Source organism: Tamandua tetradactyla, chromosome 5 (genome assembly GCF_023851605.1).
Source record: "Tamandua tetradactyla isolate mTamTet1 chromosome 5, mTamTet1.pri, whole genome shotgun sequence".
NCBI lineage: Eukaryota > Metazoa > Chordata > Mammalia > Pilosa > Myrmecophagidae > Tamandua > Tamandua tetradactyla.
The window spans coordinates 156,389,502-156,402,190 of record NC_135331.1 but is presented as its reverse complement, the minus strand read 5'-3'; the positions used below and the strand labels follow the sequence as shown (position 1 = coordinate 156,402,190).

Here is a 12,689-nt window from a genome sequence, read left to right as displayed (position 1 = left end):
TCTGTGATCCTAACACCCCACCCCATTGCCTCAGTTGATGTCATGCCTCCTCCTTGAGCTTCCTGGCCAGTGAATTTTCCTAGTCCTGGTTTTATGGATAGGGTGATCCTTCCCAACCATTAACTTTGTGAAGATCCTTCCAAAACTGATCTGTGGTTTGAAAATAACCTCTCGTTAGGTGTTAGAAAGGCCACTTGTTATCATCAAGGCCTGTAACTCCTTCCATGAGCCATGCTAGCTTCAGCTCCTGCTTTCTGCTCTTTGACTTTCCGCTTTGTTTCTCACAGCTATGAACTTTCCTCTCTTGTTTCAAGCTCAGCTTTTTATTAGCTCCATTTGTTTGTAAAATTTTTTCGAGCATTTCAGTGTGTTTGAGTCTGGCTGGGGTTGAGAGGTAGAGAAATGTTACGTAATTTTGTATGTTTTTAGACTTTTATAATTTTTTTTATCTTGCCTATTACCTTTCTAGCAGCAAGACAAATATTTTGTGCCTATCATTTACTGAGTACTTTAAGAAGTAAAAGTGATTTCCTCTTTCAAGAAGCTTATTCTTCATGTAGAACCTTGTGAATTTAGAATTTATATTGATGCAAATGCAGTTTTAGTAAGAGCCTGACAGTAAACCTATTTATTGGTCAGAAAAAAAATAGTGCTTATGTATAATAAAGGGTTAGAAAAGAAATGATAGAGTAAGTGAGACAAAGTAAAATATGAAGGATTCTAGAATTTGACTGAATTGACTGGGATGAAGGATTCTAGAATATGACTGGATTGACTGGGCTAGACAAGAAGACATGGGTCCAGCTTGAGGAGGTCCTTGAATGCCAAGCCAAGGAATTTAGGTTATATTGTGTAGATAAGATATAATCCAAAGGCTTTAGAGGTTTTTGAGTAAAAGAAACATATAATGCAAATAGTGTTCTGTAGTCTTAATATCAAAGTTTTGGAAGACTAACATGTTGCTCTATTAAAAAAAAGTTGATACTTTTCCTATCTTTTACTTGGGAGAAGTTGAAATCAAATTCCAGGTGCCAAAATAAGTATGTTTGATTTCCTTGTTTGCACACACAGGTTATTTCAATGAGGATAGGGGCCAGACCTGTACTGTCAACTAGCAGAGCTGGCTGGGAGAAATGACAGCTTCCAGGTTCGTCTCCATTGCTAAATGTTACAAATTCAAAATTTTGAAAAACACCATTTGGCTCCAGTAGAATGTGTGCAGGCACAGTGTGACCCATAAGCTGTGGGTTTGCGACCTTTAGATAGGAAAGATTCATTATTATATTTTATTATATTCTGTCATAAATTTTATAAAATATATTATTTATTCAAAATTGTCCGCAAAATCAGAAAAATATTACCTGTTCAGTTAGAAAATTCTTAGCCTAATTAAATTGCTATTTATAATAATAATCTTTTAGGGATATTTGACTGCCTGTTGGAAGTAAAAATACTTTCTAAAACTCTTGTCTTGCAGGTGGAAAAAAAATGTCACTTTTCAGCATTTGTACTTGAAATCAGCATGCAAATTTCAGGCCACATGGATGAATGCCAACTTTTGCATATCCTCTCTGTATCCTGTGGCCATTTTATCTGGGGTGAGTGATTTCTAAGAGTTAGCTGGCAACAAACCAGATGGCCAGCCGTGGACTAACAAATAATGCTAAGAGTTATAAATTAAATACTGTCTGGTGATCTGTGATGTGTAAGGCAGTTAATTTAGTTGGTCTGGATTAACTGTCAGCTCCAGAAATCTATATTCTGATAATATGAAATCTGTACTTAGCATGTTTGGAAGAGAGTAGTAATTAACAATAAAGAATCATTTGTTAAAATGTGAAATTGCAGCAATAACTAAGATTCTTTTGTATTTATAGCAATATTTTAGTAGTTCACATATATTCTAAATAATTTTAATTTTGAAAGCTCAAGAACTTAGTATTTTTGAATGATAGCAATAATTTTGTGTAAAATACAGCTTTTTGGATCATACATCTTCCATTGCATTATAATATCATTTTGTTTCCCATATAGCATAAGGTTGTATGCATTTACAATATTTGGGTTTCTTAATAATGTGTTACATAAATTACTTATGCCAGGGATTCACATTTACAGTTTAAAAATTGTTTTTTCAAAGTTTGGTTCTGGGACGTTACATTGGGGGAAAAAAGCCTATTTGTAAACTTATCCATGCATCTTTCTTCTTATTTAAATTCCTTTACTTCACTGAGCCATTCATTTTTTAGAACATCCTTCAAAGAGTTCATGCATCTTACCGAGGATACCTGACCTTTTGAAGCTTCATAATTCACATCTACATGTCACCAGTCTTTCCCATGTTAACAGTTTTGACTATGTTTTATTATATATGCCTTCGGCGCCGAGCCAGGACAGCTACAAGAGGAGAAATCATGAACAGCCATAGAACTATAGAATCAAACAGCCGAACTTCCCCTCTCAATGCAGAGGTGATCCAGTATGCCAAAGAAGTAGTGGATTTCAGTTCGCATTATGGAAGTGAGAATAGTATGTCCTATACCATGTGGAATTTGGCAGATGTACCAAATGTGTTCCCAAGTTCTGGTGATTTTACTCAGACAGCTGTGTTTCGAACATATGGAACATGGTGGGATCAGTGTCCTAGTGCTCCCTTGCCATTCAAGAGGACACCTTCTAATTTTCAGAGCCAGGACTATGTGGAACTTACTTTTGAACAACAGGTGTATCCTACAGCTGTTCATGTTCTAGAAACCTATCATCCTGGAGCAGTCATTAGAATTCTGGCTTGTTCTGCAAATCCTTATTCCCCAAGTCCACTGACTGAAGTAAGGTAAGACTCAGTTTTTAATGACCTAAGGTATAAGATATATGGCTGAAAGGTTTCAATACTGTTTTTATACTGGAGGTAATTTTTTTAAAGGATTCTTTTAAGAATTTTAAACAAATTTTATTTTTTAAATTTTTCATAATTTCCTGATATATATTTAGGGGAGGAAATATCACATATAGGAAGATTTAATACTTTCTTTGTACCTGTAACATCTCATGCCGTAATCGCAGATTGTGAGATTTATATGTCACACTGTATCATAATGAAAAGCATGATTTGAACTGATTAGCACGTGGGTCAATTTCAGTAGTAAGAGATATAACTTGTAAAATATCCTCAAACAGGCATTATGCTATTACTTTAAGGAGGTCCTTAGGGCATTAGTGTTAATATAGGTGGATGTTTTGTAACAGGCATATTTGTTTAAAGATAAATTTTATTTATTATGTGAATATTACATCTATTTACATAATTAATTTCATAGCAAATTTCCCCTCTCTTTGTAGTTCAATCTCCTGATTTAAAAAATAATGTTTTTAAATTATTTGAATAGGTAATATATTCACGAGTCAAAAATCTTAACAGTACATAATGCTGTCTGTCATGTACCCTGTTCCCCATGTATCTAAGACCTATCCCTCTCCCAAAGAAATGAGTTTTATCAGCTTCCTTTGTATCTTTCCAGAGTTCTTCATGCAGATGTAAGCAAATACATGTTTTTATTTCCTTTTTTACACAAAAACAAGCATATATTCACAATGTTCTGGACCTTGCTTGTTTCACTTAGTAGTGTATATTTAGATTTTTCCATCAAGTACAAAGAGTTTCCTCATTCTTTTCTATAGTTGCAAGTAATACACAGTATATATTTACCCCAATTATTAACCATTCCCCCAGTGATGAGCACTTAGTGGTTTCTAGTCTTTTGCTATTGCAAACATTAACATAGTTAATAACCTTGTCATATATAGATCATTTTATATGTGTGCAAGTATGTCAGTGGAATAAATTCCCAAAAGGATTGCTGAGTCAAGGGTATATGTATTTGTAAATATGATATATAGTTCCAACTTTGCCTTCCAGAGGGGCTGTACCTATTTATATTCCCACCAGTAATATAGTACATGCCTGTTTTGCCAAAAGAGTGTGTTAATAAGTTTCAACAGTTTTGTCAGTTTGTTAGGTGAAAAAATGATACCTCATCTTGACTTTTAAGTTAAATTTCTTCCATTATCTGTGAGGTTGGACATTTTTTCATATGTTTAAGAACACTTAGATTTCCTTTGCCCATTTTTCTATTACTTATTGATTTTCTTACCAGGCTTTAGAGATGTTTACATCACTTTATTAGTTCACTTATTCATTAAATAGTTGAGTGTCTACTATATGCTAAATCCTTTTCTAGGTGTTGGAATACATCAGTGAACAATGAACAAAGCCCTTATGAGCTTATTCTAGTGTGAAAAGATATAAATGAAGTAAATAAATTATGTGATATATCAGTAAGTGACAGATACTATGGTGAAAATAAAGCATGGGAAGGGAGTTACCGTTTTAAATAGGGTGGTCAGGGAAGAACTTACTGAGAAAATGATATTTGAGAAAAATATGAAGTTTAGTGGGAGCAAGCCAGTTCTCTCCGCCTGGCGGTAGACATAAATAGAGATACGGCTTGCTATAAAATGAGAGATTTTTTTTAACACTTATTATCTGGCTATAGGCACAGAGAACTCAAAGCTAAAGGGCCTTTAATGGAGTACATTGCATGTTCAGGGAACAATAAGAAGGCTGGTGTGTTTGGTGCTGACAGATGGAGAGAGGGGGTATAAAATAATAGACAAGTAATTCGAGAAGGAGGAAGAAGGGTTAAGGCTCTCTTGGCCTTTATAAAGACTTGACTTTTACATTGAATGAGTGGGAAGCATTGGAGATTCTTGAGCAGATGAGTGACATTATTTGATTTGCATTCTAATAAAGATCACTTTGGCTGCAGTGTTGAGAAGTGACTGAAGGGAGGCAAGAAGGGAAGCAGTTGCGAGGTGTCCTTGCTTTCATATGGCACAGAGTCAACAACTTTTGTTGTACTAGTTAGATAGGGTTACTAACCAAGGGAAATTTTAATTATAGGAAAGCTTTTTGCATCCAAGTGCAAAATACAAGTATTCTGAATACAAGTCAGAATACTTGCTCTCTCTGGTTTCTGTGAATGAAACCTCTCTCTTGCCTACCTGCAGCTTCCTGGGAGCCCTGGAGAGAGTTTCCCAGTGGTGTATGCACACAAGAGGGCAGCAGCTGCAGCAGAGAGAGTGTTTTATTTGTTTCCAGTGCTGGCCACATAATGGGCATTCAGTACATTAGAAGCACTGGGAGGGCATAGAGCAACAAAAGGAGAAATGGGCTAGCAGAGAGTACTGTTGGTTACCACCCCAGAACTGAGTGCTGCAGCTGCCGACTGGAGCTCAGCCTGAAAGGAATTCCAAGATGAATTTTGCACATGTGATATTCCACATTTAAGATACTTAAACAGGACATTAAAGTTTTGTCAGATTTGGCCAAGTACAAGGTGTGAGAGTAAACAGTAAATACATAAATTGTACAGACTATGTAGGCCATGATTTAAATGAGCTTAATCACATCAAGCCTGCTCTGGATCTGGAGGATCGAAGATTTGGAGTATTTCCCAGAAGTGTGTGTGTGTTCGTACATGCACATGTACACGTGTATGATTGTGCTTACCTGTTTTAACTAGCTTTTTAAGATTCTGGCTTTTTTTTTTTCTATAAGACAAAGAAATTAGCATATTCTTTTCTTGGGCAAAAGAGACACTTTTCTCTTTCTTTGAAATATGTTCTAGTTCTGTTAGGTAATTTTAAGCAAAAATTCACTTTAATGCAGATACCAGAAATCAATTTGTATTGGTCTCATAGTTTATGGTAACTCAAACTACCATAGACCTATTAAATAACTTTCTCTGTTTATCATTTTTCTTTGTTACTTTTTTAGGTTATCAACAAAAAATAAAAATAAATGTTTGCTTTGAAGTTTTTAATATTTAGACATATTTTTAAATATTTCTAAAAACTGATATCCTGATATTACTGTACTTTAAATGTACTATCATATTTACAATTTCTAATGTGTATATAACTTAATGCTCTTGCTATGTAGAAGTCAGAAGCAAAAATTATTTCCAGATAGCATTAATACCTGACATCGTCTTACAGCAAATCTTCCATATTCTTAGTTTTGGCTCAGATTTCTCTACTGAGTTTCACTGTTTTGTCTGTTTCAGTTTCCTATATTCCTTGCAATGGTTAATCAGTTTTTGCTCAGGTCTCAGTAGGTCAGTGGGCCAGGAAAATGAACCAGCAATTTATTGGGGGGATAAAACCTCATATGATTTGTGAGTATATGAAAACATGTTGTGTTACTAATAATCAATAGTAACCAATGAATTATGAATTAAATCATAAGGAGATATGGCTTGCTATAAAATTAGAGATTTTTTTTAATACTTACTATCTGACCATTTTAATTTTAGCATTCCTAGTGGGTGTGAAGTTGTAACTCAGTTTGATTTTTTTTTTTAATTTTGTACCAAATAAACATTTTTTGCTTTAGTCTCACATATAAGTTAAAGTTTTAAAATATGAATTACCATATATTTTCAACACCCTGCAATATTTTTTTTCACAATCACACAGTTACTTTGCAAAAGTTATATCATTAAACAATTATCTTAAATAAACATGGCTACTGGTGGCATAATCTTTTTTGAAAGCAGTTTGTAGTGTGTATAGCAAGACAAAAAAATTTTTATTCTTTGACTTAAAATTTCTGTTAAGAAAATTTTGCTAGCCAAAGTAAATAATTAGAAATAGAGGAAAGATATTTGACATGTTTTTATCTGCTTTTCCATCTCTCTCTGATATATTATGAAACATTATATCCTAATACATTTATATGTATAGTTATTTATGACATACATTTATATGTATATGTGAGACTATTTACCTAATGATACACTGCTATGAAGAGTTGCTAAATAATTTGAGAAAATAAGTTTTAAGAGAAGACTTACATGAAGAGATGGAACGTGAGTTAAGCCTCGAGGAATAGATAGGCAGGTAATAGGTAGAACATTTCATTTGGTAAAGACAACATGAGCAAAGACACAAAAGCAGAAATAATTTATTGTATGGAAGGTAATGATTAGTCTGGCTGGAAAGTAGTGTATTCGTTGGGAGGAATAGTAGAAAATATCACTCACCTATTATGTGTTAGACACTGGCTAGGTACTAGGTCTATGAAGGTGACTAAAAGGTGAGCATAAAGGAAATCAGAAGAAGGGTGTTAGTAAGAGACAATTTGATGGAAAACTTGAAAAAACTTAATGACAAGATAAAAGAAAGGGAGAATCAAGATAACATGAAAATTTTGAAAGGAAAGGTTGGGAAAGAGGACCTTTGTGAGACATCATGATCAGTTTAGTTTCCCCAGTAGATTTAGGATACACACAGGAGAGCTTTATCTTATTTCAGAGTTACTTACTCGTAAAACTGAATATTGTTCTTCAGGTACCTTTAGCTACCTGTTCCACTTTTAAAACCGACCGAAATGAAATCTGCAAAAAAAATGACTTTTAGGGATATGCAAAAATAACATGATTTATAAGGCCTATGACATTTAGTTTAGTTTTTTTTTTTCATGTTTTGGAAACAATGCTTGTGTTTTGTCTCCAGGTACCTTATTTAATACCTTTCCTTTACATTGTAATGTATTGGGCATGGGGTCATAACTTTAAGGTAACAGTAGATCTCATTCTAAACTTTATTATAGGGAAGTTTCTTTCTTTGGCAGATGGGAGATTCTTTGGTCAGAGAGACCTACGAAGGTGAATGCTTCCCAGGCTCGCCAGTTTAAACCTTGTATTAAGCAGATAAATTTTCCCACAAATCTTATACGACTGGAAGTAAATAGTTCTCTTCTGGATTATTACACTGAATTAGATGCAGTTGTGCTACACGGTATGAAGGACAAGCCACTGCTTTCTCTCAAGACTTCACTTATTGATATGAATGATCTAGAAGAAGATGACTATGAAGAAAACAGTGATTGTGTAATGGATAATCTTAACAAAAAGTTTAGCAATGCTACTCTCAGAGAAGGGCCAAATAATGGATATTTTGATAAACTACCTTATGAGGTAAGCTGGAAATATTTAGTAGCAATATTGGATATAACATAGAAGTTTCAAGTTATTTCATGATCATTTTGTTAGATATTAGAGGAATGGAAGCATTAGTAAGGTGCACATTATTTGATATTACATATTTTGATTTTGAGATAACTAAATTCATTAATATGTAAATATGGTCAATGTGTGACTAACTTTATATCATTTATGTTAAAGATGATTTAGTAATAAAATCAAGAGTATTAATGAGATTGTGAAGGAATTGCTATTACATTTAATAGTCTATAGTTTTTCTAACTACTTCAAAATAATTTATATATGTATAGCTCTCTGTTATTTTTGGTGAAATAGATAACAATGTCTTGACCTAGAAATACTTTTCTTGTGTGTTTAGTATGAAGTCTTGTTTTCTGTGAATATCTTTTAGACAGTTTATTGAAAAATATCCAAACATGAAAAAAGGCTTGGCACATAGCATTCAAATGAATATTTGGTGAATAACTGAGGGAACTTCAGTCAGAGGGAAGAGAATGTGTAACGGTGAGAAGTGGAATTGTGTGACTTGTTTGGGAACTCTGGCATTTCAGTGTGGCTGATACATAGGATTGAATAAGGGAAGCTGCAAGAGATGAAATTAGATGAAGGCTTGGGCTGCTTCAGTGCATAACCCCACAGCATACCAGCCACGTAGATAACAGTGCTTGGGATGCCCTAGCATTGACAGTGCACAGCCTACTCAGCTGTGTCCTGGAGAGCTCGGAGAATTTTACCAAGAGGTTTGCATTTTATCCCTTCAGTAAGTCATTCTCAGGGTGCTGTGTTCCTCCCCTATAAGACAAAATCAGTTTGGGGGAGTCATGAATAATTTAGACTTTTTGATAATTTACTTTTGTTAAAAAATTAGAGCAGATTCAACGTTATACTTAGCTACAATTCCCACTCACTTTCTTATATTCTCTTGTGTTCTTCATATGATCTTTTTGAGAGAAAAATGTATAATGATAGCTAATATTCTAGGAATAACCATAATATGCAGGCATTTTTGCAAATGCTTTGGCCCATGACTAGAATAATTACACGGGTATTTGGCTTCATGTGAATTTTATTTCCTTTGATCATAGTATTAAAGGAGGGTGAACCTTTTCTGTAGACATTGGGGTAGACATAGAAGGTTTTATTTTATTTTTATTCTATTTTATTTTTAAAAGAAGAATAGCAAAACGAAATTTCTGAATTAGACTACTCTGGTGGTAGAGACTAGACTGCCTAGAGTTTAGGGTGGGAAGCAAGGACATCAGTTAGAGAGCTACTTCAACAATTTAAGTAAAAAAGGATGAAGCACTAGAAATTGGAAAGTTTGGGGAGGAGATGATATAGGAGGAACATTCAGAGAAGGAGAAGGTGAAAATCAGGATGAACTAGGAAATGTAGAGATGAAGCAGAACATTATAAAGATTTTTTGTTTCCTTGGAAAAAGTGGTAGATGAACATGCCAGTAATCATAAAATAGGAGTTAGGTTGAGGTTGGGAAGGACCCGTTGAGTTTGAGGAGCCTGTGATTTATCAAAGCAAACTTGTCTTGTTGAGTACAAAAGACATTTGCTCTTTGAGTTTAAAACTCAGGAGGAAATTCTAAGATTACATTTTGAGTAAATCTACTCAAAATAGGAGGAGGGGAGGACTATGGTAAATGAAATTGACCAGTGAAAAAGAAACTCTGTAAAGAGAGAATAAAGGTCCAAAACCAGAATTCTGGGAACACTGATATATAAGAATCTCAGAGAGATTCTTGAGGAAGGCACTTGGGAACCAAGATGGGAAACTCCTAAAAGCAAAGCAGTAGGAAATTGAAGAGGTACAGAAAAACATAGAAAGGTTGTTGTCAGCAACACTGCTGCAGAGAGCTGTTAGAAGTGTCCACTAGATTTGGTCATTGATCTTTGATGACCCTTTACCATTATCAGTTCAGTGGTACCATGACCATCAGGTGGGGGGTGAGAAAACTCGACTTTATTTGATGAAGGCATCAAGGGGGGCGGAGAGGAAGCAGAGACAAAAGGTTTTTACTGTCTGAATGAAGGCAGAAAAATACTTCTATTAACGTACTCCAATTATGGGCTTTAATGTGGATAAGATTGTCCTCCAGTGATGAATACCATTCTGGCTAACACTCTATTCCTTTGTATCACATTAAAGAAAAAGAGCACATCAAAATAAGAGAGAGTATGAAATTATTAGAGGTATGGTCTGCTCTCATTTACTTTTTAAAGGGAAAGAGACAAGCGAGTGGTGGAGGAATACAGCAGACTAGGAAGGTTTCTGTTTGTGATGCACATTGTAAAAAGCATGTTTAAAGGCCGAAGGAAAGGCAGCTGTAGAGAGGGAGAGCTTGAAATACATGCAAGGTGTTTAATCAATACAACAAAATTCTATAAGAAACCAGGAGATAGAATCACTAGTCCTAGAGAGACATTAATTAGCCTCCATGAATGAAGAGTACCATGTAAAGAGTTAATGGTATAAAACATATGATCATACAATGAGTAAAAAGAGAAACTAAAAAAATAAACAAGTAACTTGAAAAGTAACCCAAATTATCTAAAAGAGAAAAAAAGACATGTACATATGTCAAGTGATAGTGTTTTCCCAGTTTGAAAGTACTTGTATTATAAATAGAATGGTTTTGAAGGCAGATGGATCAACTGTTTTGGAAGTCCTTCCTAGCAGATCACATCCTATAGTCGTTATAGTATCAAATGATAATTTATGCTGTGATACCCCTCATAAAAAAAAAGCATTTTTTTCACAGATACTAGATGCTAGTGAGTAATGATTAATAGATATTGTCTTGTAGGCTTGAAACCTGTTACCTTTTGTTTAACCAAAATCTAAAAATACTTTTCATCTATCAATGGCAAGGTCCCAGTGATTTTTCATTATTCTTTTTCTATTTTGATATTTGCTTAAAATGAAATATTAAGTATCCTAGAATGTTTTCATGCCATATACATCTTTTAATATGGTGACTTTTATTTGGAACCATGCCAGAAGTTGCTTGGGAACATTTAAATTACAAATCATCTGGAAAAGTGAATTATTTATCCTCTGATACAGAAATACATTTAACTTTTAGTGCCTCTTAGCACTGCTTAAAAATTCTACTGAGGCGGGCCGCGGTGGCTCAGCGGGCAAAGTGCTTGCCTGCTATGCCGGAGGACCTCGGTTCGATTCCCGGCCCCAGCCCATGTAACAAAAACGGAGAAACAGAATACAATAAAAAACAAGAAAATGTTTAAAGATGTTTCCCTTCCTTCCTTCCTTCCTTCCTTCTATCCTTCCTTCCTTCTCTCTGTCTTTCCTTAAAAAAAAAAAAAATTCTACTGAAATAACTTTTAATATTGTTAAAACAACAGATTTTTAATTCATTCTACAAATATTTAAGGTCCTGTTGTTGCCAAGCCAGATGGTTCATAGGTTCTTTCACACATTTAAGGAACAAATAATTCCTGTATTATTTAAGCTCTCTCATAGCATAAAGAAAAAGGAAGGTTTTCAAATTTTTTATGAAGCCAGCACAACACTGATTAAGATAGCACACAAAAGAAAACTACAGACCAGTTTCACTTATGAATATTTATGCAAATATCTTAAATAAAGTAACAGCAAATAGAATTATTTTACAAGAATAATGTAACAGGATAATTCAGGAATTATCCTGGGAATTCAAGAGTGTTTTCATATTAGGGAATCTATTTATATACAATATAGAACTTGGCTGAGGAAGAAAAAATTTTTGATCATCTCAGCAGATGTGCAAAATGGGTTGATAAAAGACAACGAGGTAGATATCCAAATGTTTATTTATTTGTGACAAATTAATACACTATTAACATATCTACTCATTGTCTACTACCAAGTATCATAAACCAAAAGCTAACATCATATTTAATTATCAAATATTAGAACCAACCACATTGTCCAGTATGGTAGCTAATGAACACATGAAGCACATGATGTTCTATAAGTGTAGGATGTTCTGTAAGTGTAAAATATATACAAGATTTTTGAGCTTTAGAACAAAAAATAATGTGTTATCTTATAATTTTTACATTGATTATGTTGAAAATAATTTGTGAATAGATTGTATTAATAAGATATTACAATTTCACTTTTTAAAACTTTATAAATGTAGTTACTAAAATTTTAAATTCCAACTGTAGCTTACGTTTGTGACACATTTTATTTCTGTGGATAGCGCTAGCTGTAAAACAATTGAATTAAACCCAGGAACAAGACAACAGTTTTACTTAATATTGTTCTGGAAGTAGTAGCCAATGCTGTTAGACATCAGAAAGAAATAAAAGATACAATTTTTGGAAAGGAGAATGCAAACTCATAATCATTTGCAGATAATATGATTATTTATTAGAACACTCAGGAAAATAGGTTAATAACTATTAGGAACAGTAAATTGGTGGGTTACAGAATTAATATACAAAAATCAGTAGCTTTAGGAATATAAGAATCATTAAATGATAAATTATATCATGCCCTTGAATAAGAAGCTACAGTAAAGTACCAAATTTTCCTTAAAGTAATCTTTAAGGCTGGTAATGTCAGCAGGTTGTTTTTTTTTTAACTTGAAAAGTTCATCTAAAT

At 33.8% G+C, this 12,689-nt stretch overlaps 1 protein-coding gene across 8 annotated transcripts in view; it reads left to right on the top strand.

Annotated features, from left to right (window-relative positions):
* The window catches only part of FBXL4 (F-box and leucine rich repeat protein 4), a 72,505-nt gene that overhangs the window by 13,280 nt on the left and 46,536 nt on the right, over positions 1–12,689 (top strand). For 6 of the 8 annotated variants that reach the window (XR_013176303.1, XR_013176302.1, XM_077162457.1 and 3 more), the window contains exons 2-5: positions 1,072–1,147; positions 1,478–1,598; positions 2,250–2,833; positions 7,694–8,039. Coding sequence is in view for 6 of the 8 variants with exons in the window: in XM_077162457.1 (XP_077018572.1) it covers positions 2,322–2,833; positions 7,694–8,039 (858 nt within the window). In the remaining 2 variants the exon portion in view is untranslated. Of the gene's footprint in view, positions 1–593; positions 843–1,071; positions 1,148–1,477; positions 1,599–2,234; positions 2,834–7,693; positions 8,040–12,689 lie in introns of those variants that run through there. The other 2 variants (XM_077162455.1, XM_077162456.1) reach the window with 2 other exon arrangements.